Source organism: Paramormyrops kingsleyae, chromosome 15 (assembly GCF_048594095.1).
Source record: "Paramormyrops kingsleyae isolate MSU_618 chromosome 15, PKINGS_0.4, whole genome shotgun sequence".
NCBI classification, from domain to species: Eukaryota; Metazoa; Chordata; class Actinopteri; order Osteoglossiformes; family Mormyridae; genus Paramormyrops; species Paramormyrops kingsleyae.
Genome location: NC_132811.1, coordinates 17973227 through 17999869, shown reverse-complemented (window position 1 = coordinate 17999869; position 26643 = coordinate 17973227). Strand labels below are relative to the sequence as shown.

The following is a 26643-nucleotide window of genomic DNA, read 5'->3' as shown; positions in this document are numbered from 1 at the left end:
AGCCTATCCATCTGGCAACCCACAGACACTCATAAGAAAAACTACTGCAGACTCCTCAAAATTGGTAGTACATATAAACCATTAAGTTTGACAATAAATATTGATAGAATAGGCTAAAGGTTACACACAATATTTCTCATATAATGGAATGAGGAAAATTTAATAAATTCTGAATATTGCACTACCTTGCTGCCTATGGTTGTAACTGTTTATTATGGTAGAGAATTGATAATTGTATAGCCTAATTACATACTATAATTGTCATATTATCAAACATATTATTACTACAGTACAAGCATTATAATTTTATGTGCTTATACATATCACTGTTTTTTAGCCTAATTTTCACTCCTCACAGCAGATGTCTTTGTTTTATAAGCTTAATTTTGAGGAGGTCCCAGGAAAAAGCACAAAAACCAGACACAAGACATTCAAAATTCAACAATTCATGTTTCACATTGTCCACAGCCAAAGTTTGCGCTGCTGGTTCCACTGAAATCAATATTTGGCATTGGAACGAGTGGCCAAAGGTTTGGCTATAGAAGCCTGACCGTGAACTAATACTGATATTAAGCCGACGAACCACAGTATTGGTTAATGTAGGAACCAAATTTCCAAAGCGAAGCTGTTCCGGGGAACTTTAAAATTGCAACCAGGAGCCGGTAATGCCAGAGCATGCGCCGGAGCCCTTCAGGTCGGAAGTGATGTATATTATGTTAGGTGTCCCTCGAAACATGTAGTTAGCGTCAACTGCCTGCAGCTAATATCGCCGGTACGGTTACTAACATCTAACATAAGGAGCACACGTCTCATATTATCTAGTATGTTCATGTTAGTTGGTATATGTGCTAGTACGCGTTGAATGGACTTAGAAAATTGTCTGAAATGAATTTATGAGCGGACTGACTACCCAAACACTGTCATGTCGCAGGCTGATATTAAAAAAAAAGACATTGATACGCTTTCGAATGGACAGCTATCTGGTTAAAATGTAAAGGCTCGTATAACTGCGGTAGTCCCATGATGCCTGCATTTCGAATTGGTTTATTTGTGTGCGAATTTTGGGGTTATACCTGTAGACAGCGTGTGTGCTGGTGTTTGCAGGGAGGAGCGTAGTGGTCAGGGTTCAAGTATCTACCTGCCCGTGGGACGCGGCTTGAACCAACCCCCCTTCCTCCTGCACATGGCAGCGTGAACGAAGCGGACCGAGTGGATGAGGTGGGGCATCGCCGGCGCGACATCGTGTGCGCCTCGCCGTGAGCTGCGGGAGCGCGCCCTCCTGCTCCTGCCATGGACTCGTGGACGCCGAACCCGCGTGCCAAGCCCTTCATCCCCCGGCAGCAGCGGAGCCTCTACCTCACCTGGAAGTACAAACTGACCAACAAAAGGGCCATTCGGCGGCTCTGCCAGGTAAGCAGGGCCAAAGGTAGCCTCGCATCCCTTTAAAATGCCCCGGTCTAGTTTGCTGGCCATTGCATTAGTGTGCGTGGTCGCACTCGTAAGAGATGGAGTCGCGTTAATAAGAGCCTGGCAGCACCTATTCTCTATTTTTGTCCCTCACCATGTTGCCTCAGTTGTGTGTTTAGCCATGATGCCTGATTTTCCTGTATAATTTTACTTACCTGTGGGTGAAGCACAACTAAGAAATGTGCAGGGATTTTAGATGTAATTTCAAGTAATAAACTGTAATAGTCAGTGCAATTTGTATATTTTTGATATATTTTTTATTACTCATGCCTCACATTGAGTCGCCTGCACTTTCTCAATTTCGTTGTCAAGTGACAGTGACAATAAAGATTATCTTATCGTAAAGAGATCTGTAAATACAGCAGTGTGTGTGGACAGAGCTATCCCAGGCATCCTCATCTGTAGTCTGGAGGTGTGCTGCTATTTTTGACCAGACAGGCAATGCTTATATCATTAAAAGGCTAAGGTTAATGCAGCCTGACTACGGCAGACATCTCCAGGGATCATTTCTGCCTCGTTAGAGTTGGTTTTAGCCTCTGTCATGCCAGGGTATAGACAAGCTGTGAAACGCTGCTTGGTTACCCAGATAAAGCAGATAATATAAGAAATGCTTAAAAACGCCCAGAAAAGACCGTCTTGTCTGGTATTCTGTTGGCAGGCTGGGGCTGTGCTCTTCTTACTGGTGACGGTAATCATAAACATCAAACTCATTCTGGATACCAGGAGAGTAGCCAATGAGGAAGAGGCTGCACAGGATTACGGTGAGGTCAAAGGTCAAGTATTTGAACAGATGACAGTACTTACTATCTGTGCACTTTTTGCAGTGTAAGATCTAAATAATGATTGGGCATCTTAAGCCCTGACAGGGTTCTTTTTTATAACTGCAATATGAATGAATATTCTTAGGTCCTACTGAATATGTCATTAAGTTTATGTGACTTGGACACTGTGCTTTTATCTGTAGATGAAACGCTGCCGAACATGGAGACCCCTCGCAGGCCCCAGAATGGTCGGAAAGTTCTGGACATCGAGGTGTACTCCAGCCGCTCTAAGGTCTACGTGGCGGTCGACGGGACCACGGTGAGCTGCAGTTTTTTGTTTTACTCTGTGTTTGTTCTTCCTTGTCCCTTTTGCTCTCATGTATATGTGCTGTGAGGAGTCATTTGGACGTCATGACTCATGTGCAAACATAGATCATGCCTTCGGTTAAGCCGTCTGTTGTCTTTTTTTGGCCTCTGAGCATCTGCACAAAAAATATTCATGGTACACTATTAAAGAGCCATAAGGGAATATCCTGGGTGTTTTCCATGGTCTTTTTTATTTAATGTGCCTTCCTTTTTATGTGTTTAGCCTTATTAACTTGCCAGCCCTGGTTGCTCCAACTAAACCCGTAATTAGCTATAATGAACTGCGAGACATAGAATAAAGCCCTACTTTGACGAATAACTTTTTTGGGTTAATGGCTTTTGCTTGCCTCTGTTCCTTCTCTAGGTTCTGGAGGACGAGATGCGAGAGCAAGGGCGGGGGATTCACGTGATCGTCCTCAATCAGGCCACCGTGAGCATGTTTATTTCAACTCATCTGTTCGCTGAAATTTCTGTGCAGTTTGTTTTTTTTCCCCCCTGTATGAATCCTTCTGGCCGCAATGGCAAATAGAACCATGTGGCCCTGGTACTGGCCTGCGATAGGCAGAGTGCTTAGCAATGACACTTTGCTTTTTGAGAGATACAGGTGCAGAAGGCCTTGATTCTACAAAGCACAGCAAATACATGGTGCTTTATAGGTACATAACAGGAATAGGAAAAACTGAAGAGTCATGGACAGAGAGATAGCAGGAGCTAGAACAAAATATGTCTGTACAGTAGTCTGGTGACACTGTGGGATGGACGCCATCACCTCATTATGGGCAACATCCCACCATCAACCACTATATATATATATATATATATATATATATATATATATATATATATATATATATATATATATATATATGTATATATATATATATATATGTATATATATATATATATATATATATATATGTATATATATATATATATATATATATATGTATATATATATATATATATGTATATATATATATATATATATATGTATATATATATATATATATATGTATATGTGTATATATATATATATATATATATATATATATATATATATATATATATGTATATGTATATATATATATGTATGTGTGTATATATGTATGTTTGTATATGTATATAATATACACACACACACATACATACACACACACACAGCAGCCATTTTATTAGGCAGGTAGGACCTCTGCTGTTTTGTACACTTCACACACTTCAAGGTTCTTCAAATGGTGCCATCACGCCTGTCTGCTGTTATTTTTGCACTCATGGCTTTCCTGTTAGCTTTAATGAGTCTGGCCATGCCCCTCTGACCTCTGACATTAACAAGGTATTTTCCCCCACAGCCGGCTGCATGTTGTTTATCACCCTGTAGCCCTAGACCCTCTAGTGTGTGAGAATATCCCAGGAAGGTGGCTGTTTCTGAGGTGCTGGAACCACCATATTTGGCACCAGCAATCACACCTCGTTCTGAAGCACTTAGATCATACTTCCTGCCCATTGTAGTCGTTAATCAAACAGTAACTGGACCTTATGATGCTGTATCCATGTCTTATACAGAGTTGTGATCGTATGATTTGCTGTTCTGTGGGGCCAGCAGTTTGAGAAGCTGTATCTAATTAAGTGGCCACTGAGGGAATGTTTTTGCCAGCGAGGAGCAGCTCAGCATGTCTCACCTCAGTCACCTGACCCTAGATGGCCGCTCCTCCTTCTCCAGGGTCACGTGATGGCCAAGCGAATTTTCGATACGTACTCCCCGCATGAGGATGAGGCCATGATCCTCTTCCTCAACATGGTGACCCGTGGACGAGTCCTCATCTTTACCATCAAGGTCGGGTTGGCTGAACGCCATATGTTTCTGCTCTGTCTGTCGTAATGATTGGACGGAATGGAGTGGAGGGCTGGGCTAATGTAAGCTTCCAATTGTAAACCACCTGCAGAACTTCCTGCAGACCTGATTGGGCGGTTGCATGGCTTCTCACCTACCTTTACATCTTCTACTTAACCTAAAGAAAATATTCTTTATCACCGTTAGTGATAATTCTGTACCAAGTGGTTAATTTTCTACATAACATTATAGCTACTATGCTATAGTTAATTGGCAAGACCTGATTGTTTGAGATGTTTAAGGCTGTAGATGCATAATGAACCAGGGGTATTTTTCCTAAAACCTCCCACTAGCAATGAACTTAGTTGGAACCGTTCAGTTGCATGGTTACAACTTTGTAAGTTGCTAACGTTAGCAACTATGCTTTTTGGAAATGGACTCCAGGTTAGTTTACGGTAGAGCTTTGCATAGATGTACCTGTAGCCATCTTTGTAGTAATTTATTGGTACGATGGTGGAATTCTTTTAGTAATGTTTCATTCAAACCCCATGACGCGTATGGTTGCAGTGAATCTCGGCCGGTGAGAAGGATCTGCTGTGGCACCAGAATTTGGGTAACGCCGGGTGAAGTTTGGTTCGTCCTCCTTTCATCACAGGATGAAGGCACCTTCCACTTAAAAGATGCAGCCAAGAACCTGCTGAAAGGCTTGGGCAGCCGGGTATCTCTGACCCTCAGCTGGAGGGACATGTGGACCTTGGTGGTGAAGAAAGGAGGTAGAGGACTCCAGAAGACTTATGAGACCTTCAGGGTGTGTTTGTTTTAGCCTTCGTCAAAATCTGCGTTCACGTTCCTGCAGGCCAAGTGTATGGGGAGAAGCACTCAAAGTCCCCGGCGCTGTCGACCTGGGGTGACCCTGTGCTCCTGAAGACAGAGGTTCAGCTGACTCCGTCTGAAGGTAACATGCAGAAGGCGCGGGCTGCAGTTGTCTAGCCTCCCGTCTTGGACGCCCCTCCCCCGGGACTCGCTGACACTGCCACATTTCCCGCAGAGGCAGAGTGCCATTGGCCCGACACGGAGCTCAACCGGAGACGGAAGGTCTTCTGCAGCAAGGTGGAAGGTTACGGTAGCATCTGCAGCTGCAAAGACCCGGCGCCCATCGAGTTCAGCCCCGATCCAGTAAGATGGCCCTGTGATTCCAAGGTTGCACGTTCAGATCCCATGGTTTAAGAGTGATTTCACAATTGGTCCCCTGAGCGAGGCGCTAAACCCCCCCCCCCCCAGTCGCTCCAAAGACTGGCTGAGCCTGGTTTCTCACTTTGGATTGTGTCTGCTAAATATTTTCAAAAAGGTCTGACCTTATCACAGTATCTGAACCTATAGCTGTGGACCCATTAAATTCATTTTTCCCCAATGTCCTCTCCCTCAGTTGCCCACCAATAATGTCTACGACGTTCCTGTAGCTGTTATCGCAGGAAACAGGCCGAATTACCTCTACAGGTAAGAATGCGTCATGAGGAAATCACTCATAATGAACATCAACTATATTTGTGGTAAAAATGTTTCAAATTTACTTGTTTATGGACAGGAAAACATTAAAATTGATTTTACTTATTCGACTATAATATATGTTGTCTAGGCTTGAACTTATTAATCTCTAGAATATGTGACATTGATGATAAAGGCTTTTGTGGCTTTGTGTGCTGTCTCTCGTTTAGGATGCTTCGATCTCTTCTCTCCTCGCATGGCGTCAACCCACAGATGATAACAGTCTTTATCGACGGTTATTACGAGGTACTGAGGCCCCCCCCCATGGCTGGGGTTTTGGTGCGGGTTGTTATGGGAATGCACCTGTCCTGATGGGTGAATCGTCTGTGTCTCTTTGTCTGCCAGGAGCCGATGGATGTAGTGGAGCTGTTTGGCCTGAAGGGCGTTCAGCATACTCCCATAAGCATTAAAAATGCCAGGGTGTCGCAGGTGAGGGTGGGGCCTGTGGATGGGAGGGTGGGGCCTGTGGATGGGAGGGTGGGGCCTGTGGATGGGAGGGTGGGGCCTGTGGATGGGAATATAGCTGTTGGTTTGTTTGGGCAGCATGATCAAAGAAGCTCCTCCTACTGGTTATGGTTACCTGCTGTGCACATGGGCAGCATTTAAACCCTCTAGGTTGCTACGGGTAAATTTAGTTAACTTCACACCAAAATATATATATATATTTTATCTGGTGGTGGTGATGGTTTTAAATGTCTGAAGATTGCTCAGATCTTGTTGGATTAGGGCTTAAGGAATGTCTCCTGAAGTCGATCACTTTCGTCCTGCTTTACTTGCCCACTGATCCCGTCACAGCGGGGAACTAACCGGGGTTTGATTCTGTGCTCTGATCACGCAGCATTACAAGGCCAGTTTGACTGCAACCTTCAACCTGCATCCGGTGAGAGTCCCTCACAGTCACCTTTCTGCCCTTGGATGCACCCAGGACTGGTCTAAGTCTTCACTTCTGTTTCCTTTCCCCCTCATTCATCCGTAGGAAGCCAACTTTGCAATCGTCTTGGAGGAAGACCTGGATATATCCATCGATTTCTTCAGGTGGCTCAGCTAAATAAATCTGGGGTGCTCATGCAAACACTGATACTGCTGTACTGCTATATGTTTGAAATTTTATGCAAAAACAGGAATTTCAGTTGCAGAATTTTTTCTCCTTATTTTCAATGATGGGTTGAACACCATATGGTCTTTTTAAGCTGCTTTAATGTGTATCTGCATTTACTTTAAATAGTGTTCAGTAGGTGCTGCCAGCCTCAAGCTCAGCACCTGGCCGTGACTGAAATGGGCTGTTTCTGCGTGGTGCTGGGTTCCTCACTGAGACGATCTTAATGTACATTCTCTTTAGCAGCCCTATACATCCCTACAGAACAAGAGGGATGCTTTTACCAACTAGGGTCTTTTCCAGTCAGTGAAAGATGCTACGTGTTGAGAAGCTGAGTTTGAAAAATTCTGAAAATGTTATGTTATTTCCAGCTTCCTGAGTCAGACCATCCATTTGCTGAATGAAGATGAAAGCCTGTACTGCATTTCTGCCTGGAATGACCAGGTGAGTGGGATCCAGTCATGCTTTTAGATCTTTCCATTGATAGACAGGCAAGCCACCTGGGAAGGAATAATTGTCGACAGCATTGCTGTCATTAATGGTTATTAACTTGGTTCCGGTGCGGAGCCCTGGAGTGGGTTACTCCAGCTTAGCATAAGCTCGAACGTAAAGTCCGGTGTAAAGTCTACCTTAAATCGTATGTTGAAACTAGCTAGTTTGAAGCTACTTAGCCCCACGTTTTTTGTGGGTTGCACCACTGCTACTTAAGTTACATTGTAGTTAGTAGCTACTAAATAAAAATATTGTCGCACAGAGTGACGTTTTCTCCATGGACAACCAATCAGTATCACTGTCTGATATTTCCGGGACTAACTCGCTGTTCCACATCTTTGTCAAATTTGGGTTATACTGTACATTGCTCCTGATTTTGTTTTCTCTGTTTTTGTAATAATTTACATTACAACTTGGTGCTACGATGAAACTGTTCGCATGGTGCAACTGATAATTTCTTTAGTAGTGCATAAACTCAGACATAGGGCTAAGATTGAACTTGCGTTCAGCTGGTGCGTCCCACTGCTGAATGGTAAAGTGGTCACGTGGGTGGTGTCCTGGGGAATGCTGGGATATGCAGTTTAATGCAGACCATGCTCGTCTCAGGGCTATGAGCATACAGCGGAGGACCCCTCCCTGCTATACCGTGTGGAGAGCATGCCTGGCCTGGGCTGGGTGCTAAAGAAGAGCCTGTACAAGGATGAGCTGGAGCCCAAGTGGCCTACACCAGAGAAGGTACAGCAAAACCTGTTTGTTTCCACCAGAGGGCGATGTTTAACAAACCAGGCTAGCTGACCTGCACTAACCTAGGAATGTGAAAGGCAAAATTAGAGCGTAAAATCAGAGCATAAACGGTGTAAACGCTGGTTATTAAATGAATATTGTGCAAGTTTAAATATTCTACATTCCCTTGTGTTAATGCTCAGTTTTAAAGAGCAATGTTTGGAACCCAGTAGGCTTTGCAGTTTCTCTTAAGAGCAAGCTGCTACAAACTAATAATAATCTAATGCTCGCGTCTGTTAACAGCTAAACGTGACAAGCCTTTAAATAATAAGAGCTAAAATAAGGCAGTGGGTTGACTTGTCACAGTTCCATTATTATAATTTATTTGCTTTGTGTTCCATTCCTACGCAGGATGGCTCTAATTGGTTTTCAGGTTAATTATTGACCTTTGTGATCGCTGGTGTGGGTAAATTTAAATGAAGTAACTCAGTTTATTGCATCCATAGAATCATAGAAACCCACATCTGTTATCGTGTCAAATAAACTTCTGGTAAACAGTTTCGCCTGGATTTCTGGCTGATATCAGCTGGTGCTGCTTTGGGTCGGTACCAGCTCACTGGTTTTAAAAGCATGCTTTCGATTCCTTTGTTGGGTTCCATTGTCCCTTGCGTATGGTCTGGATCAGTGTTTCTCAACCCAGTCCTCAGCGAACCCCAGCCAGTCCACGTTTTTTGCTCCCTCCCAGCTCCCAGCGCACCTGTACCAGCTATTCGGTGTTCCTGATTGGCTGGGAGCTGGGAGGGAGCAAAAACGTGGACTGACTGGGGTTCGCTGAGGACTGGGTTGAGAAACACTGGTCTGGATGATTCGCTTGTCCCATATGCACCTGTGAGGTTGGGATACTTGTGCATGAACTCTGCCTGAGTGTACATGTGCACATCTGCGCCCTCTAGCTGTGGGACTGGGACATGTGGATGCGGATGCCAGAGCAGCGGCGGGGCCGAGAGTGCATCATTCCGGACGTGTCCCGCTCCTACCACTTCGGGATCATCGGCCTCAACATGAATGGATACTTCCACGTAAGTGCCTGTACGATCGGGCCGGGGGCACAGGAGTCGCTTTGATTTTTGGGGGGGGTGGAGACGAGCCGTTTCTATGGCCGTCCTTTTGAGTTGGTTTATCCCGTGTTTTTCATGTCGGGCAAGCTTGGTGCTGGACCTTCTGATGGAGATACCGAACAGCTGTTTTTATAAAGCAGCAAATCGTTCATTCACGGGGTTTAGAGAAAATAATTTGGCAAGGGAGAATTCTGTATTTTTGCTTTTGAGTGAAGACATCTTAAATGTTAACTGTCGTTTAACTGTTGCTGTGTTTAATACTTTGCTATTGTGTGTTTTTAGGAAGTCTATTTTAAGAAGCACAAGTTCAACACAGTCCCAAATGTTCAGCTCAAGAATGTCGACAGGTAAGTTTGACGTCTGATTCCTCAGTGCCGTATGGCAGTGTTTCCCAACCCAGTCCTCAGGACTCGTATACAGTCCACGTTTTTGCTCCCCTGGAAACTGGGAGGGAGCAAAAATGTGGACCGTCTGGGGGTCCCCGCGGCCAGGTTTGGAATCGCTGCCGTAAATGGGGTTCACGTGTTTTTCTGCAGCTTGAAGAAGGAAGCATATGAGATGGAGATACAGAAGTTGCTGGGGTGAGTAGTTCCTTCCTCTCTGCCTCCTTGAGTGTCTTCCACGTCCTGAGGAGCTACAGCGGATCCCGACCCCGGGCTTCTCTCCACAGGGAGGCGCTGCTCCTTGACCACAGCAAGAACCCCTGTGAGGACTCATTCATCCCAGACACGGAGGGGAAGACCTACGTCATGTACATCAAGATGGAGCAGGAGGCAGATACGGCCACTTGGACTGAGCTGGCGAAGGTGGGGCATCCCGGTGAATACTCATCCGCACTGATTTACACTGGATCATGAGGATATCAAACCTAGTGCGTAAACACGTAACGGCAAAAACTTTCCATACTGCACTGCACACGTGTCGATAAAATACATAGATTTCACTTCTCTTGCTTCCAAATCCAAATAACAAGGATGACTGCACAAAATGGAAATACAGTCAGTACCCAGGTTAAGAACATCTGATTACGCACAACTTATACATACAAATGAACTGCCTATTACATAAAAAAATTGGGATAAATACAACGGTTCATGATAACGAACGCATGCACTACTTTGTGACACTCGTGAAAACATTGCGCAGCTTCAGTGGTTCATCTCTCAAGGTACAGTACTGTATGTAGATACTATTATTATTATTTTATGGTATAATTATTATTCACTGTATTAACTTGCCTACAAATTCGGCAAAGGTGGAACTGATCTCTTTCGTAATTTGGAGAACAGGGAACTGTACAGGGAATTAATGTGCGTTGGGCATTTTTAAATTACTTCAATTAGTCGACACAGCATTTTCGGATGTTCAGTTCTACATTTGAAATGCCGGCACACAGGACCTTTTATTGGGCCAGTAATAGGCAGTACTGACATCACTAAGCAGGTGTCCATCGAAGAGATTTTATGTGCAAAAACACGTCAATGCTAAAAAGTGGGCAAGGGAAACGTTGTTTAATCCTAAAATTTTCAAACTGTAAATACAAACTTTTTCTTTTTTAAGTAGCGAAGATTAATTGCGGTACGGGTTCGAGCTGGAACTGGTGGTGGCTGCCTATTACTGCCCCAGTGAAAGTTCCTGTGTGCCAGCACACTATTTCAAATGCAGATCTGGACATCCTACAATATTTAAGCCAGAGGTTTGGTGTAAAGTGGTTCACTGGTATATCCTCCTAAAATGTAATTATTCTGTTTCGGTGGCATTTTCCTTGGATGATAAACACAGTGTTTTGACTAGTTGTGTTAATAAAATAATTAAAAAAATGTCCAATGCACATTAATTCCCTGTAAAGGCAGTCTCCAGGTTATGAACGAGATCCATTCTTTAAGTCTGTCTTTAAGTTAAAAGTTGGAAAAATAATCTAGTGCATAAACAGTAATAACAGTAACTACACACGGTACTGTACAATCGTTATTACGAACCATTGTATTTAAACTTTTAATATAAGCTTCATGGCAGTTCGTTTGTATGAGTTGTCCATAATCGGACGTTCTTAACTCAGGTACTGACTATATCCTTCCCGTTTTGTACTGTTACCTTCGGATATGGAAGTAAGAGAAGTCATTTTGTCAATACGTATGCGGTTCTGGATGGAAGCATTTTTTTGGCGATAAGGCAGAACTTATGCGATACAGATTTTCCCCGAATATTACGTCATTGCACATGCCCCCTTTTACTGATGAAAGTCAGTTTCGTGGAAACGCGAATATCACAAGAAATCTTTGTTTTGCCGCTAAGAATATATGCATCAAGTGGATGGAAGCATAATTACTGAAAAACTATGGGTGAGAGCAAAAATCTGAGTGCATTTCTTAAAAGTTCATAAAAGGCAACCCTTAGTTGTTTTTACTCGGGTTTTTGTTGACCAGTGTTATGTGAAACAATGTTTTACACATTTTGCAGTTAGATTTTGTGATACTGATCACAGAAATATCTGGCACACCGTAAATTACAAAGGAAACAAAAACCTAATGTAGAATCAGTCAAAATTTTGGACACACCTACCCACCCATAGAAATATTTGTCTTATATTCTTCATTTTAGAATAAAGACTTAAAAACTATAATATGCATGGAATTAGGCACTGACCAAAAAAGTAGCAACCAATAATTTCTGGTGTGGGCAGCTCTGTGGGTTGGGACTCGGAAGGTTGCCAGTTCAAATCCCTGGGACCGAGTTGGTCCCCCGTTTGCAGCTATAACAGCTGCCACTCTTCTGGGACTTTCCACAAGATTTTGGAGTCTATCTGTGGGAATTTTTGCCCATTCATCCAGAAGAGCATTTGTGAGGTTAGGCACTGATGTTCAACCATTTGACTGGTATTGTGTTCTGTGTAAAAGCTAGCCAGGTCTTCCCAGGTCTCTCTAATGAAGTGACTAAAATATTCTGTCAGTGTTTACATTTCTCATCCTTCTGCCTTTTGAAACATGTCATTTGTGCTATGGAAGTTAAGCTATGCAAATCAGGCCCTGTGGGGATGGAACTGGGTATATTTTATTGGACTGTATATCTCTTAAACGGCCACAAGCCATGATATATTTTGTTGCTAATGGTTCAACTGAGAAAACAATTGTGGTTTTGTCTAGAGCAGTGTTTCCCAATCTGGTCCTTGGGGACCCACAGACAGCCCACATTATTTTGCTCTACTGGGAGTTGAGAGGGAGCAAAAATGTAGACTGTCTGGCAGGGAGCTGGGAGGGAGCAAAAACATGGACTAACTGTGGGTCCCCGAGGACCGGATTGGGAAATGCTGTTCTAGAAGGAAATTCCCAAATCTCATTGTTCTTGTAAAGTAAATGTGACTGGATGATTTTGGTGAAGAGGGCAGGGGAAGCTCACAGGCGTCGTGGTCCTCGTTATGGTCTACTTCACACTTCACACTTCATACTTCACACTTCACACTTCATACTTCACACTTCACTTTTCTGCATGCTGTTATGGTTCACATGCAAAGTGAGAGATGTGAATTTTGTCTGACCGACTGTGCGCATGCAGCCGACATTTTGTCTAGGTGTTTGCAGTAGGTGGCAGTACTGACTTTCACAGAGCAGGTCAACAAAGAAAGAGTAAAAGAACATTTGTCGTCGTAGTTATGGCTGAATTTGTTGCCAGTATTTCAAAATGCTGCGGTATTCTGTAATACTGTCAAAGCTGAGTAACAACTTTATATGATTTCACTACACTGCTGGTATTTGTGTTTAGTGAGAGCCCCATCCATGTGTCTGGCCCACAGTGTCTGCATGTGTGGGACCTGGACGTGCGTGGGAACCACAGAGGACTGTGGCGTCTCTTCAGGAAGAAGAACCACGTCCTTGTCATCGCCGTGCCGGTGTCTCCGTACTCGTGAGTGGTCGTCACCTGCCACCCTCTCGCCAGTCCCCGTCCACGGAAAACATCTGGGTCATTCTCTGATGAGAGATCTGTTTCATTGTGCTTTTTTAAGACTACTCCCCTTTTCCCGCCAGAGTAAAGAAACCACCCCAGATCACCCCAATCCACCTGGAGCCGGCACCCAAGGAAGACGGCGCCCCGGTGGAGCAGACGTAACGGCGGGGTAACGCGGTCGCTTTGAACATTGACCGCTCTCTGTGGCGGTTTGACCACCAACCTGGGCCCCCGCGGGGCCCGGCGGGTGAGTTTGCCGCAGGACTCTGGGAGGGGCCGTGGTGGGAAAGTGGGGTTACGGCCCCTTCACCTCGTGCTTCTCTTTATTTAATGCGAAGGTGGTGCTAATGCCCCACGGCGCTAATGCTAATCAGCTGGAGGGGGGGAGGAGGTGGCCTGGCTCATAACACCCCCCCCGAACACTGCCTTAATCTCAGGCCTGGCTGTCACACTCCCTCCAGGACTGAACACCGGTGGGCACAGGGTTCGACTCAAAGCATTTGCTTAGCATTTACTGACATCTGAAGTGTAGCCATGGCGATCTGCCCTAGTGGCTCCAACCACTGGGGGGGGGGGGGGGGGAGTAAATGCCCTATATGGATGTCAGTGACTTCATGCCACTCAAACACACCACTTTCAAACTACTGAATGCTCTGTCCGTTTTGTACATACAATCATTTTAAATTATGTCTATTTATTTGACCTGTTTCAACAGATGAGTTGTTTTTGGTTGGTCAGCAATTTCACAAACAATGTATCTGCATCTAAATCCCATTTGAACTTGTATGGTTTTTGTAGTCATTTTCAGCCTTGATAGTACTGTAATTTTAATTTATTTCATATATAAGGGGCTTTGGGTTAAGGACAATAGCTTTTACTAACACTTGAACACTACGTGTACTATAACCTGTGTGAAACGACCACTTTGTTTTTATGTTTAGTTTTTTTTTTTTTTAAAGAACTGTTCAGAGGTCCTTCCTATCTGGAGTTTTCTCTGAGCGGTTAATATGCCAGATTCTCAGTCATTTCAAAATGATTTTAAAAGCAGATCTTATAAGCTGTTTCATGTTTGAGTACCAGAGAAATGACTAATATACCATCGTTTGAGAAATGTGCCATTTCAAAAAGGAAGGATTTTACTACTGTGATTTTCCATGGTCGTCATACGTGGGTCTGATAACGATCGGAAAACAAAAGGAAAGATGTAACGGTACTCAGCAGTTCTCGCACCTCCTGAACGGCGCCCACCAGTATTACCGGCTGGACATGTGACTGAACTCCTGTCGCAGTTTGGTGGCTGTCATAAGGTGTGACCTTTCCCATCCTGCACCGTCACACATCTGTGACATTTTCATTGTAGCGCCTTCACATTTCAGAGTTATGTGGTTTAACATTTTAACCCGTTATACTTCTATATCATGTGTTTTGTTCTTTTTTTTCTCTTATACGCAATAAAATTAGTTTTGTATTCTGTGCTTCCCAGTGTCGTTAGTATTCATTGTCTCAGCAAACATTGTTTATGCAGCAGTTTCCCTGCATGTTGGTGTAATTCGTACTTCCTCTATCATTGCAGGTTTTATCACACTGAAAGGTTTCAGATTTATATATGAAACGTGCTACGAGACAAAGGGAACACGAGTAAACAGAACTGTTATTTCTTTTAAGGAACAAAATTACAGCCATATCACCTATGTAAAAAAATAAAATAAAATTCCCCCCACCCCCCTGAAAAGGTCGCACCTCCTTTAACAGTAATACCTACAAACATGGGCTTCCTATAATTTGATTTCGGTCTGTTGCTGTGGAAGAATATTACTCCAGAGCTACTTTATATCCGACATCAGTAGGTCCTGGTACTGCGTCATAACTAGGCCGCTCCAAAACTATTTTCCTTCCCCCAGTCAGATGTAAGCTTGCTTTTTTGTTTTGGATCATTATCATGCTGCTATACTATTGACCCTGTTACTCTTCAGCTTCAGCTCAGAGACCGATGACTGGATGTCTACTGTCAGAATTTTCCTGACCTTCAGCAATGGCGCATCGCTCTGGTTCTGAGGCAGCAAAGCCTCCCAATGTGCCACTGGTGCTTTGACGTCTTTGTTGTGCTCCAGGCGAAATGGAAACTATCATCTAAAAAGTTCCGCTTTTAACCAAAATGCTTGGCTTTCATCCATGTGCTTTTTGTCCCAAATGTAAGGTGAGAATTGGAAGATTCTCTTGGGCAGTGGCTGACTACTGTCCCATGAACCCCATATTTGCCCAATGTCTCATTGCGGAGTCTTCAACGCTGACCCCAGCCGAGGCCACAGAGACCTGCAGTTCTTGGATGTACGCCTGGGACCTTTGTGGATTCCTGGATGCGACGTCGTTACTGAAATTTTGGCAGGACGGACACTCCTGGGAAGGCTCACCACTCTGCTTGGAGATAATGGCTTTGTCTGTGTATCCCAGAGGCTTACAAATGCCATTTAACCCATTCCAGATAGATAAATTCCAACAGCTGAGTAATAGCCCTAGAGGAAGCTTCTGTGTGAGCAAGGGTTAGATTCAACATGGTTGACTGCATTGAAGTCTGGCTCTATTCTATGAGCTGAATCTAATCATCAATTAAATATGGTTAATTGGTTCACTGAGTAAGACGGCAATTACTTTTTTCTTTTTTTTTTAAACATGGGAGATATGGGTGTTGGAAAACTTTGTTCCTTAAATGAATTTGAATGTTTTTAAAATAAATGTAAAACCCCAGCAATCATGTCTTTTGTCAGTTAGGGATGTTTGGCACCGAATATCACAGAGCAGGAAAATTCCTTCTGTACAGAAGGACTTGATATTTAATATCAATTCTATGTATGCATCTAATATACTATCCATATAAATGCATTGTGTTAGTGCCAACAGCCAGGCTTGTTAAAATGATAAACAGTTTATAAATGCTCCTCACCCTGGGTATTGGTTGTAATATTAGGTAGGTGGAGTTTTACAGGTGACATACGATTGGTGTAGCAATCCCATGTGACCTCAGTGAATTTAACATTCTTGCAAGTATTTGTAAGCCATGAGCTGGGAGCAGCAGTGCTATCAGCATTTCTCCTGTGTGGTGACTGGAAGGGGACGCTGCTGGGCTCTGTGCAAATCTGACCTGGCACATCTCCCACATTGGGCTGCCTGTAAGGGATGGAAAAGAGGATGTGCAAATCTGTGACCCGGCACATCTCCTGCATCGGGCTGCCCGTAAGGGATGGGAAAGAGGATGTCAGCCTGGTGTTTATGTCCATCTGATATCAGATCATTTTACTGTGCGGAGCAGGTACTGTATAGCAGTTAAGCGTGCCATCTGGAAGAACTGGAATGCCTGGGAGGCTGATTACTGTGCTAGTGAAGGGGCTAGTCTGGATATTTGCAGTGAATTTTCTCAATAGCTTGCCTTAGCAAACTGCAGTGGCTGGCATGACACGGCTATATATTGAAAAAGAATATAGTGCATTTATATGAAATGTACTTGAAATGTGTTGTATGCAAATGGGTCTGGCCATCAGATTCCGCTTCTGGTGGTCGCTCACTCTGAAGGGTTTGCTTAGCTCTCGTATGACTCCTCCAGTTTTGTTGAAAGTCCTGTTTCTTCTACTGCATTTGGTCAGCATTTTGAAAAAGGCACTGAGGTACACTTCCAATCAAAAGTTTTTTTTTTTGTTTTATTATAGTTTAATCATTATTATGTTCAATCGTTATCAGTGCCACATGCAAAAAGAAAAACAAAAAGTTACAAAATAGCAAATCATGGAAAATATTACATGAAACAGCCTATGTAATAAAAAATAGGGTAAATGTCTGGCTCATAAAAATAGCCACTTTACCTACTTTTTATACTGACTACAGCTGAATAAACTCTAGCCATTTAAGTAATTAGAGTCAAAGTTCACTCCAACACTGCAGAGAAGAGCCCACGAATGTTGGCCCTTGTTGACCGTGTGACCTTGACCCCTTTTCACATTTCATCCTAAATCACCTTAATGAGATTAATTAAAGTCAGTTGACTCACATCTCACAGGGTATTTACAAATGAGCGCGTCACTTGTTCTTTAACTACAAATGCAAAAATATTAAAGGGTTTTCAGAAACTTTGATTAGCAGTGTAGATGGTTTGGGGCAAGAAAGGGTTACTCCATGATATTCACCAAATCATTTCACACCGTCGAGCAGTAAATGAAAATGGTCTCGTTAGGAATGAACTTGGCTTCAGGGGCATTTAATTAGGGTGTTTTTTTTAATGTAGAGCTTTTAACAGATGCAGGCTCTGGTAACAATGGAACAAGTATTAATTCAACCAGTGAAAAACCAGAATTAATTTTGAACGTTCGCACACAGACGAAGGGTTTGACTTTTCATTAGGGCTGTTTCAGGATTTAAAATGCTTTTTAAAAGCCTTAACAGAAAGCACACTCAGCTATTGGAATAATACCTATGATCTCCGTTGCAGAATAATCAAGTATCATGATAGTTATCGAGCCAATCCCACAAGAGTTGATGTTATGTAGAAGGCAGAAATGCACTAACTACTGTACAGAATCTAGTTTTGCATATGCATAGTCTTACCCAGCAACCCCCACCAATTAAAGGACATTTTAAATCTTATCCCCATACAGAGGTGATGATAATACAGGAGACCCTTGGCAAACCAATCTGTGCAGAATAGCCTGCATTACGCGTAGAGTCCACAGGCCCCTTTAAGTGGCCTATTTGAATTGGTGCCTGACAGGTAACACAGGTAGAAAGGCAGTTTGGGTTGATGTTGGGGTGGGAGAGGAAATTCCTTGTTAATTTTCACCTTATTACAGCATGTTTCTGCCTGTGAAAACTCATTTTATGGGCTTTGCAGAAGCTGGCAAATGATAAATTAGAGTTGGACAGTGGACAGAATTTTAATGCATAATTGGGATTCACACTTGGCCTTATAAACCGTCAGCTACAGCATGCAACGGTCTTATAAAAGTCACCAGTATCACAGCACGCCTGCACACTGTCCAAGGTTTTACCTCTTTCAGTACTAAGTGTCTCAAGATGACTTAGACACCATCAAATGCATATAGTGCTTATTAATTAATGTATATAAAAAGAACAAACAACCAGCTTTCCCCAGTTAAGCGTGAAGCTGGATACGCTGTTGCACAGCTCTTACAGTGATGGATGCTTGCTTATAAATGAAAGCCTTTATTGTAACTTGGAGTCAGAAAGGTTTTTACTTCCACACATGAATAGTCCAGGCAATTTGTTGGAAAACCATGCAACCTTCCAGGTGTGAGGAAGATCATTCTTCAGTGGATGAAGCCTTTGTCAATTTTACAGTGTAAGTACATGGATGCAGTCATAGCGGTCAGCTGGAGTAGGGGAACAACAGGTTCGGTAAGTATAGGGCTGCAAAGGTTAACTAACCAGGAACTAGCACTGGAAGTCTTAGTACTATCCAACTAAGCATGAAAGACACACAATTCATTTGTGGTGGAACGGGTCCAGCTAGAATTATTATTTTTTTTAATTCCAATTGGGTGTGACCATTACCTGCATATAGATAATAAACTTAAAACCAGCAACAGTAATGGCCGATCTTTTGCAGGCATTTTGCTGAATATGTGTGACGGTGGCATTTACCTCAATGGCAAATATACCAAGTGCCACTCCCCCGACGATGCCGACGTTTGTCCTCAAGACCGATAGTAGCTTTTCGAAACATCCCTGGGTAAAGGAAGAAAAAAAAAAAGAACAGGTAATGGAGGTGAGAGATGGACATGTAACCTGCAGTCTGTCCTGTTGCGACTTCAAAATGAGGCTTAATCTGAAGTGCTTTGGTGCCCAAATGGGTGAAGCACAGATGTTATGATACACGGGTTAATTTTAAAATCAGAGGTGTGTGTATATATATATAAATGCAAATTATAGCGTCTGCATGTAGCCGATCAGCATTGCTTCTATTGCCCCTGCTGGAGGACGTCATCTGCACTGAGGATATAAGCGGCATGTAAGTCTCACCATGACTTTGCTCGCCTCAGCGTCCGCCAGATTGCACTGGACACTGCCCGGCGTGCAGCAAGCGGGCGGGTAGCTGCCGCCATGCTGCGTGTAGTAGCTGGAGTTGGTGAAATCGGTGTAACTGGTAACACCGCAGCAGCTCAGCTTAAACATGCACAGGGGAATCAGATTAAATGAATTGCTTAGGCAATTTCTACAGAGATGTGGCAAAGAAAACAATCAGCAAAACATCTAAATGTAATAATCTATGTAGGCCTAATATAACCAACCCGTCACATTGCTTTGCATCTTTAAATTAAATCTGCCCCTAAATTGCTTTCTCTTGTTATAATTACATCTAGACAGTGTGAATGCGGTAAGCTTTTAATTCCGTCCGGGTTTCTGCGGGTCCCGACCCACCTCCGTCATGGTCGCATTCCATATCTGCGTGACGTCCGGGTCGGTGCCGTACTGTGTTTTTAGTGCCGGGGCGGCCCAATTCATCAGGATGCTCTTGGCCTGAGGACAGCAGCAAGGGGGTGGGTATCAGCATGCAGAGAACCTGCCCAGGAGGCTCGACCCGGCCCTAGGACGCTTTGCGCATGGTATCATCTGCGGTGTCATCATACACGTTACGCAGATCCGTAAACAAGCCTGCTCTTGGGAACATAATCCTTTGCAATCATCTATGAATTAGTGAACAGATTATTTTCAGTCAGAAGTGAACAAAGCATCTGGGAATTAAATACCCGTGCATAAGCACACGTGCAGCCCATTTTCTGTCAATAACGTGTAAATATTTAGTATGTCTGCAGTGTTATTTTATGTGAAACAAACAGGTGATGACGTTTCATTCCAATCCCCAGCTGTGTCCAGTTTGCATGCAGTCCCAGTGCGGGTTTCCTCCCATTGTGCAAAAACAAGTGGGCTGGCTTTTTAAATTCGGTGAAGCTGTATTGTATTATTTGCAAGTTAAAAGAAGTATATTTCCACTTCACGTCCGTGGTCTGTGTACAGGTACGCTGTTATGTGTCAGTCACTGTATAGGCAGCCGCATACTCTGTGTCTTTGATTAATTCGCCCGGATGAATCACTGATACATAACGGCTATTTTTATAGCAAGCCAGCGGGAGACGGCCTGCAATTAAACATCCCCCAAGAAGGAGGGGAGGCAGCGTGGATCACAAGACTTATTAAGTGCTGTTTAATTTATCACTGTCAGGACCTGCCGTTTCTTTGTGTTCACCTACACAGAAGGACAGAAAGAAGAAATCTGAGCAAAACTCAGCAGCAAAATGCCAAAGCTAACATTCCATACCTCTCTCACTCATATACAGCCTATACTGCTTATAGGCACTCATATACAGCCTATACTGCTTAGGAACTGGCAAACAGGTTGTTGGTTCTAATCCCAAGAGGGTCCCTGAAAATTTCAAGATTAATGCCTTCCACAGAACACATAGATTTGTGTGGGGGGATTTGGTGTGTGTTGCATGTGCATGTTTAAATGTGATAATGTTTGCATGTGATAATGCTACAGAAAACATCAGCCAAGACCAAGAATGGTGGTTATAGGAGATGGCTGGGTGGGTAGGTGTAGATATTAAGCAAAAATGTGAGTAAACAATGCAAACAAAAAATCCATTAAATATCTATAGCTACTTTATCTTTCTAGTAAAAAAGAGCATTCCTGTTCATCTGTCTATATTCTGGTCCTGAGCTGGAGCAGGTCATTGCAGAATGACCTTTAGATGCATGCGGGAGTACGGATTTGCTCAGCTAACCGAGAAAGGGAGGGCTGCTTGGGAAATTATTTGCGCAGAATTAATGATAAACGTTTGGACGGGTCCTCGGAGGACAGTCGCGGTAATCAGCGCTCACCGTTTGAAGGGAGTGGCCACCGTCTGGGCTTTAAGCTGAGTGGATTCATACTGGATATGTAGCCTTTTTCTGGATGGATTATGCGCATTAAAATGCAACCTCTGTTCTCAAATCCATCTTCTGATCACATTAGCTTGTTTCTACGGTTCCGCTGTATTCGCGCTAGCCAAGATTGCTTTCCAGGACTCTGATGAATTCTTTAATTGGACCCGGTTTTATATTCTACCTTTTGGATGCTTTTTCCAACCTTCTTTGCATAGCTTATATGAAATGCTGTAATTATTATACATTCCACAAAATAGAAAACATATATATGTAAATAGGCTGCTTTGCATATAAAATGCTTTAACTTCAAATTTCTAATATAATAAATTGCACAAAGTGAAAACCGCCTCATTCAGCCTGAGGCAAAATCCACGAGTCATTAAGTCCATGAATGCAGTGAACCGGGAATAAACCCCGGTAATTTAATGATGCTCGGGAATATGACAGGAATTTACATGGCGATAAAAATCGGAGAGGAATGAAAAGGGAGTGAGTAAGGGGCGTGGCTATGAACAAACTTACAAGTGAAGAACAGGCCAGGAGGACGACTCCCCCCACGACTTCGGCGATGGAAATGATCAGGAGAATGATAAAGAACTGCAACATAAAACAAAGGAATGCTGCTTATATTCGCTGCGGTGCGCAGAGGTGGGAACCCCACTTGGGTGGGGGGGTCGCAAGGGGAGCGGCAGCAATCGTGCTGCTTGGTTATTTAAAAATTATATTTCGGGCACCATACACTCTAAAAATTACTGGGTCCTGCCAGCTGGGTTATTTTGCATCCAAGTACTAAGTCCAGACCCAGCAATTGGGTTACTAGCCTAATCAACTGCAGGGTAATGTGTTTGATCCAGCACTTGGGTACCTACACCCCCGTTGATCTGGGAATCCATGTTCTCGTGCACCACATTCTAGCATGTCTTTGTAGGAACGATTGGAGGACAAGCACCCAAACGTCCCCCAAATGGCTGATGTGGTATAGATGCAGCATATGAAAACAGAATTATATTTATTAAAATAAAACAATATTGTAATATTATAATAATATAAACACTAAAAAATAATTATCCATCTCTTTGAACAATAATGATACTGTCTTTCGTTTAATATCAGTTACCTAACATTAGGTAATGTTAGCTAGCTAGCTAGTTAACTGTAAGCTAAAAGATTAGCGGGCGATTATCATGGATTAAACCTTGACAGGTTGACACTGAAGTGCAGCCATGTTCGCTGGTTCACTAGATATTTTGTAGAACTTAATTCTGTGAACTGCAATGAACATTCACAACAACATTTCCTATTTGCGAATTCATGATATTTAATATTTTTATATATTAAATATGGGATTAATGTATATTTAATAATAATGAAAGACATAAAAGAACAACCCAGCACCAATGGGAAGTTTTACACAGCATTTAGTCAAGAATAACCCAGTGTTGGGTAGGCCTGGGTTTTGAATTAAATCTGAGCAGATCAGCATGAAATATTATATGCAAAAGTCAGTTGGTGTTTTTTTTTGTATACCGGCAGTGGCTTTTCGCTGAATCGCTGACACGAGCACGGGAACTCCGCTAAATCCTGTGGGACCCGTACCGCCCATAGGTCACGGTGTAAATGCCTCCCATAGCTCATTTCCCCTATTCTTTGGAAGGAGCTGAATGTAATAGTCGTTGTATTATAATGGTTGTGCAAGTGAATTGTGCCTTCTGGGTGTCCTTATCTGTAAATGAGTGTCACTGAAGCAGTCCTGACCAATGGCGTTTGCGACCAGGCTGTGGCGCAGTGTGATAGCAGCGTGGTGCAGTGTGGGGCAGTGTGGCGCAGTGTGGGGCAGTGCCCACTCTCTCACCATCAGAATAAGGCACTTGTTCTCCCCATAGGCTCCGCAGCAGCCCAAGAAGCCAAGCAGGAACAGCACCAACCCGACAGCGATGCAGAGGATGCCAACGTTGGCAAACTGCATGGCCTGGGCAGAGAGGGGCCCCAGCATGCTCAGGAAGGATGCTTTGTTTACAGTCACCCACAACCCCACGGCCAGCAGGGCGGTGCCACTGAGCTGTGGTGAGAAAAGTGGAAGAAGGGTGACACGTTGAAGGACAGCAGGCTGTCAAGTGATATGTGAGCTGTTACTGATTTTCTTGGTCTTTGAGGATTTTTTAAATTGTCTCATAACAACAAACAAAAACAACCCAGTGTGCCTTTTTCAATATAGCGGAAGTCACCCTCTATGCTGTCAGAAAACAAAGTACCAATTTATACTTTTGAAGGTACAATTAATGTTGTTCGTACCTTGGGGAATAAAATTGTACCAGGGCTGTACCCTTTTTTTCTGACACTGCATGTCAGTTTAACGATCATTGTCTTTCATCTGTCTCAGCATCAGAATAAGGTGCTTGTTCTCTCAGTAACAGCTCATCTCGTACGAACTCAGCTTGGCAGCGATCATCTTCTCTGTATAAAAAGACCTAAAACAAATGCTCACTCTGACCTTGTTCTTTCCTTTTCGTTGTCTCACAGGCGCTCAAATCATTTGCGAAGACGAGCCACCGAGAGGCAGATGTAAGGGAGACCCTTCCCTTGCCTGTCTGTAGGGAGCTTGCTCCACACTGGGTTTTCCCTAACCAATGTGTACCCTCTATGTCCCAGCATCCATTTAAGGTTAAAATGCCCTGGCTTTACTGAAATGTTTGATGCAAAGAGCATTTATAACCATGACCTACACAGGGAGTGATTCTCTGGGGTTTTATGGGTGCTTTTCACACAACAACACACTTTACTACGGAGTGTCTCTGTCCTTTTGCTCTTAACAGGCTGGCCCTTTTGGTAAATAAGATAGGACAAGCGTTAAAAAAAAGAAAACCATAAAAAATAAATATATTTCATTCCATGGGTGATAAAAATCTGTGCTGGTGTTTTGATGCCTGAGAGGGCTGAGACACTTCAAAAGGGAAGCACTTTAGCACATTAAGTGTATATAATGTCACACATAACGTCAATTCCCAGCACGTAATATCCCGGTGAAGAAGAGCAGGCTCTCGCCTATTAGAGTGATTTACTGGGGAAGCTTCCCCTTAAAGGGGATATTAAACAATCACTTTGAGGAAGCTCAAAGGAAAAACAATCTAAACACATATTTTGTTTCCATCATCTGAAAAAAACAATAAAATGAAAACACAATTGATAAACATGCTGACAGGTTGTTGAAATGCATTGTTTCAGCTCAGAATGGGATAAAAGTTGGGTAGCGTAGCAGTATTTTCTACTGTTTTTATTTATTTTTCTCTGCTCATTATTTCCTTCAGTATGTCAGCAGTCAGGTGACAGTGATTGGATGAGACTAACCGTATAAGTCAGGTTAACAGCTCATACCTGTCATCTAGTTATATTGCCAGTGATCAAGAAATGTACTATACTGATGAAGCAGAGTCAGAGCAATCTATAGTGACTTATTTAAAAAACACACAGATTTAAAAAGGTTTTTAAAATTAGGGCTACACAATATATTGTTTCATTATCGTCTTCAGAATATGTTTGTGTGCAACAATCACATCCTTGGACGTGTCATGTCAAGTAAGGCAAATTCCACCAAAAATGTCATGGATGACTGTTTTTGTCTTTTTTTTTTGCTGCTTGATACAAAAGGAAAATTCACATTGTTCTCATTTTCCATGACTATTCTACAAGAGAATTAAGTCTTATATAATTTACTGCAACTTAAGGGTTTTTTTTGGATACACGGATTCATACATGACAGAGGTGCACAGTGTGCGATATTAATATTGACACTACATGCCATACGCATACATTTTTCACATCAGAAGGACTGCAGCGGTCTCCTGAGCAAGATCAGGTCACCAAAAGGCATTCGCCTTCTGCCGTATGAAATAATTTTGTATCAGAAAAAATACTGAGCAAAAGCAACCAAACAGCACTGCTTTGTGTTTAACACAACTTACAGCATTGCCACTAGCTTATTTGACACTCAGTTGGTAGATAATAAGTGCTATTTGAATAGTTTCTTTCAGGTAAATTTCTTCTCCTTTTTTGTTTTGTAAATATCGCAATATCCGCAAAAATTTCAAATATCGCGATGTGATTTTTTTAAAAATATTGTGCAGCCCTATTTAAAATAATGCTCATTTGACGGGATTTGTGCACAGATAACATCACCCAGCTCCATAATCTGAGATAATTATGAAACCCTCCAGTATCTATTACTGCAGAAATATGGGTCTCTTTGAATAATAAGCACTGGTCTCGCCAGGTAATGGTTTCCGTCGGGTCTTCACATATGATACACAAAGAGGTTTCTGAATGTCACATTCACTGCAGTCAAACAGGATAATACTCACAAATATTAACATGTTGAAAATGATCATGGTGACTTTGACACATTTGAAGCACCCCATTTTCATCTGTGAAATGACACGAATGATGTAAGCAGGCAAACCTCATGCTTCAGGGTTAACATTCATATTTTGACTTACACTGAAATATGAACACGTTTATGTGTGGTAAGTAGAGTATTTTATGTGTTTAAAAGAATACAGTGTACATGAAGTAATTGGCAAACACAGTTTCGACGATAGGAATACACGGACTAGGTTTTCTTTAACCTTTGAAAATGTTTAGCTTTTTATGCTGTTAATGGCAGCTTACCCGTTTGTGTTTCTCGTTGACGACAGCGTTGTAGTCAGTGTGAGCCAAAGATTATTCAGAATTATTATAGACTTACTGCAGGAACTCTGGCTAGTCAAATAAACCGGGGACATGGGTGTGTCCAAAGGTGGTAACAGGTGACAGGACTGTGTCCCATCAGCAGTTTCGTGACCTTTGCAAGAGAGATGTGAACCAGAAATTTTTATCTGTCCTTTTGAATTTTTTTTTCTGTGGTGTGGGTCACAAACAATGCATGAAAGGTTTGGGTTGTGAGTTCATATATAACACCTATTCACCTTTGTGTGCCTTTATTTGTGTGCGTGCAATTCTACTTTTTCTTATGTTTTAAGTCAGCCATTTGTTAATGCGCAATTACCGTAGAACAGGGTAATAGTATTCGGATGTTCTGCCATACACATCATGGGGCTCTGACTATTTATATACACTTTGGACACTAGAGGGGAGTGTTGTAACATTGTCGGTCGTATTCTTGTGGCTTGCGGAAGCGCTCTCTCGTTTCACTAGTAGGCCATCGTTTTGTTTTTGAACCATTGATATTACTTATTTTGTTCAGTTGAAAGACTGCTCTACTTACGTTTTTTGGTATTGAAATGTCAGGAGAAAGATGAAACAGCTGTTCCAGGCCTGGTGTAAAGGTCTATTTCGTGTAGAAACCAGATTTCAGAGGTGTATTTCACATTTGAAATACTACTA

At 42.8% G+C, this 26643-nt stretch overlaps 2 protein-coding genes across 5 annotated transcripts; one reads left to right on the top strand and one right to left on the bottom strand.

Moving 5' to 3' along the window:
• The first annotated feature begins 681 nt into the window (after positions 1-681).
• On the top strand, positions 682-14813 carry pomgnt1 (protein O-linked mannose N-acetylglucosaminyltransferase 1 (beta 1,2-)). Of its 4 annotated transcripts, none has more exons than XM_023794786.2 (22): positions 682-772; positions 1105-1410; positions 2126-2228; positions 2432-2547; positions 2959-3024; positions 4312-4425; positions 5078-5195; positions 5279-5377; positions 5471-5598; positions 5849-5919; positions 6138-6213; positions 6313-6396; positions 6806-6847; positions 6944-7002; positions 7435-7507; positions 8162-8290; positions 9232-9357; positions 9679-9743; positions 9933-9977; positions 10067-10202; positions 13187-13296; positions 13419-14813. In XM_023794786.2, exons 2-22 carry the CDS (start codon positions 1291-1293, stop codon positions 13498-13500), a joined length of 1962 nt encoding a protein of 653 aa, XP_023650554.1. In that variant the 5' UTR covers positions 682-772; positions 1105-1290; the 3' UTR covers positions 13501-14813. The 4 variants fall into 4 exon arrangements, with proteins under 4 accessions (XP_023650554.1, XP_023650551.1, XP_023650553.1 ...); XM_023794783.2 differs by having other exon boundaries at positions 10067-10215; XM_023794785.2 differs by having other exon boundaries at positions 683-772; positions 1191-1410; positions 10067-10215.
• A 3425-nt stretch (positions 14814-18238) lies between these two features.
• Positions 18239-26128, bottom strand: LOC111834788 (tetraspanin-1-like). The gene is made up of 8 exons (XM_023794455.2): positions 25930-26128; positions 25623-25685; positions 23120-23326; positions 21790-21864; positions 19762-19860; positions 19363-19506; positions 18985-19068; positions 18239-18713 (listed from the first exon to the last, which is right to left on the bottom strand). Exons 2-8 carry the CDS (start codon positions 25683-25685, stop codon positions 18651-18653), a joined length of 735 nt encoding a protein of 244 aa, XP_023650223.1. The 5' UTR covers positions 25930-26128; the 3' UTR covers positions 18239-18650.
• Between the last annotated feature and the right edge of the window lie 515 nt (positions 26129-26643).

Coding starts and splice junctions, on each gene's coding strand:
- pomgnt1 (XM_023794783.2), top strand. CDS start 1,291: ATGGACTCGTGGACGCCGAACCCGCGTGCCAAGCCCTTCATCCCCCGG. Junction 2,548..2,958: donor TGGCGGTCGACGGGACCACG/GTGAGCTGCAGT, acceptor TTCCTTCTCTAG/GTTCTGGAGGACGAGATGCG. Junction 5,196..5,278: donor CTTGGTGGTGAAGAAAGGAG/GTAGAGGACTCC, acceptor ACGTTCCTGCAG/GCCAAGTGTATGGGGAGAAG.
- LOC111834788 (XM_023794455.2), bottom strand. CDS start 25,685: ATGAAAATGGGGTGCTTCAAATGTGTCAAAGTCACCATGATCATTTTC. Junction 19,861..21,789: donor TCCTGGCCTGTTCTTCACTT/GTAAGTTTGTTC, acceptor TGCTGTCCTCAG/GCCAAGAGCATCCTGATGAA. Junction 19,069..19,362: donor CTGAGGCGAGCAAAGTCATG/GTGAGACTTACA, acceptor TCCTTTACCCAG/GGATGTTTCGAAAAGCTACT.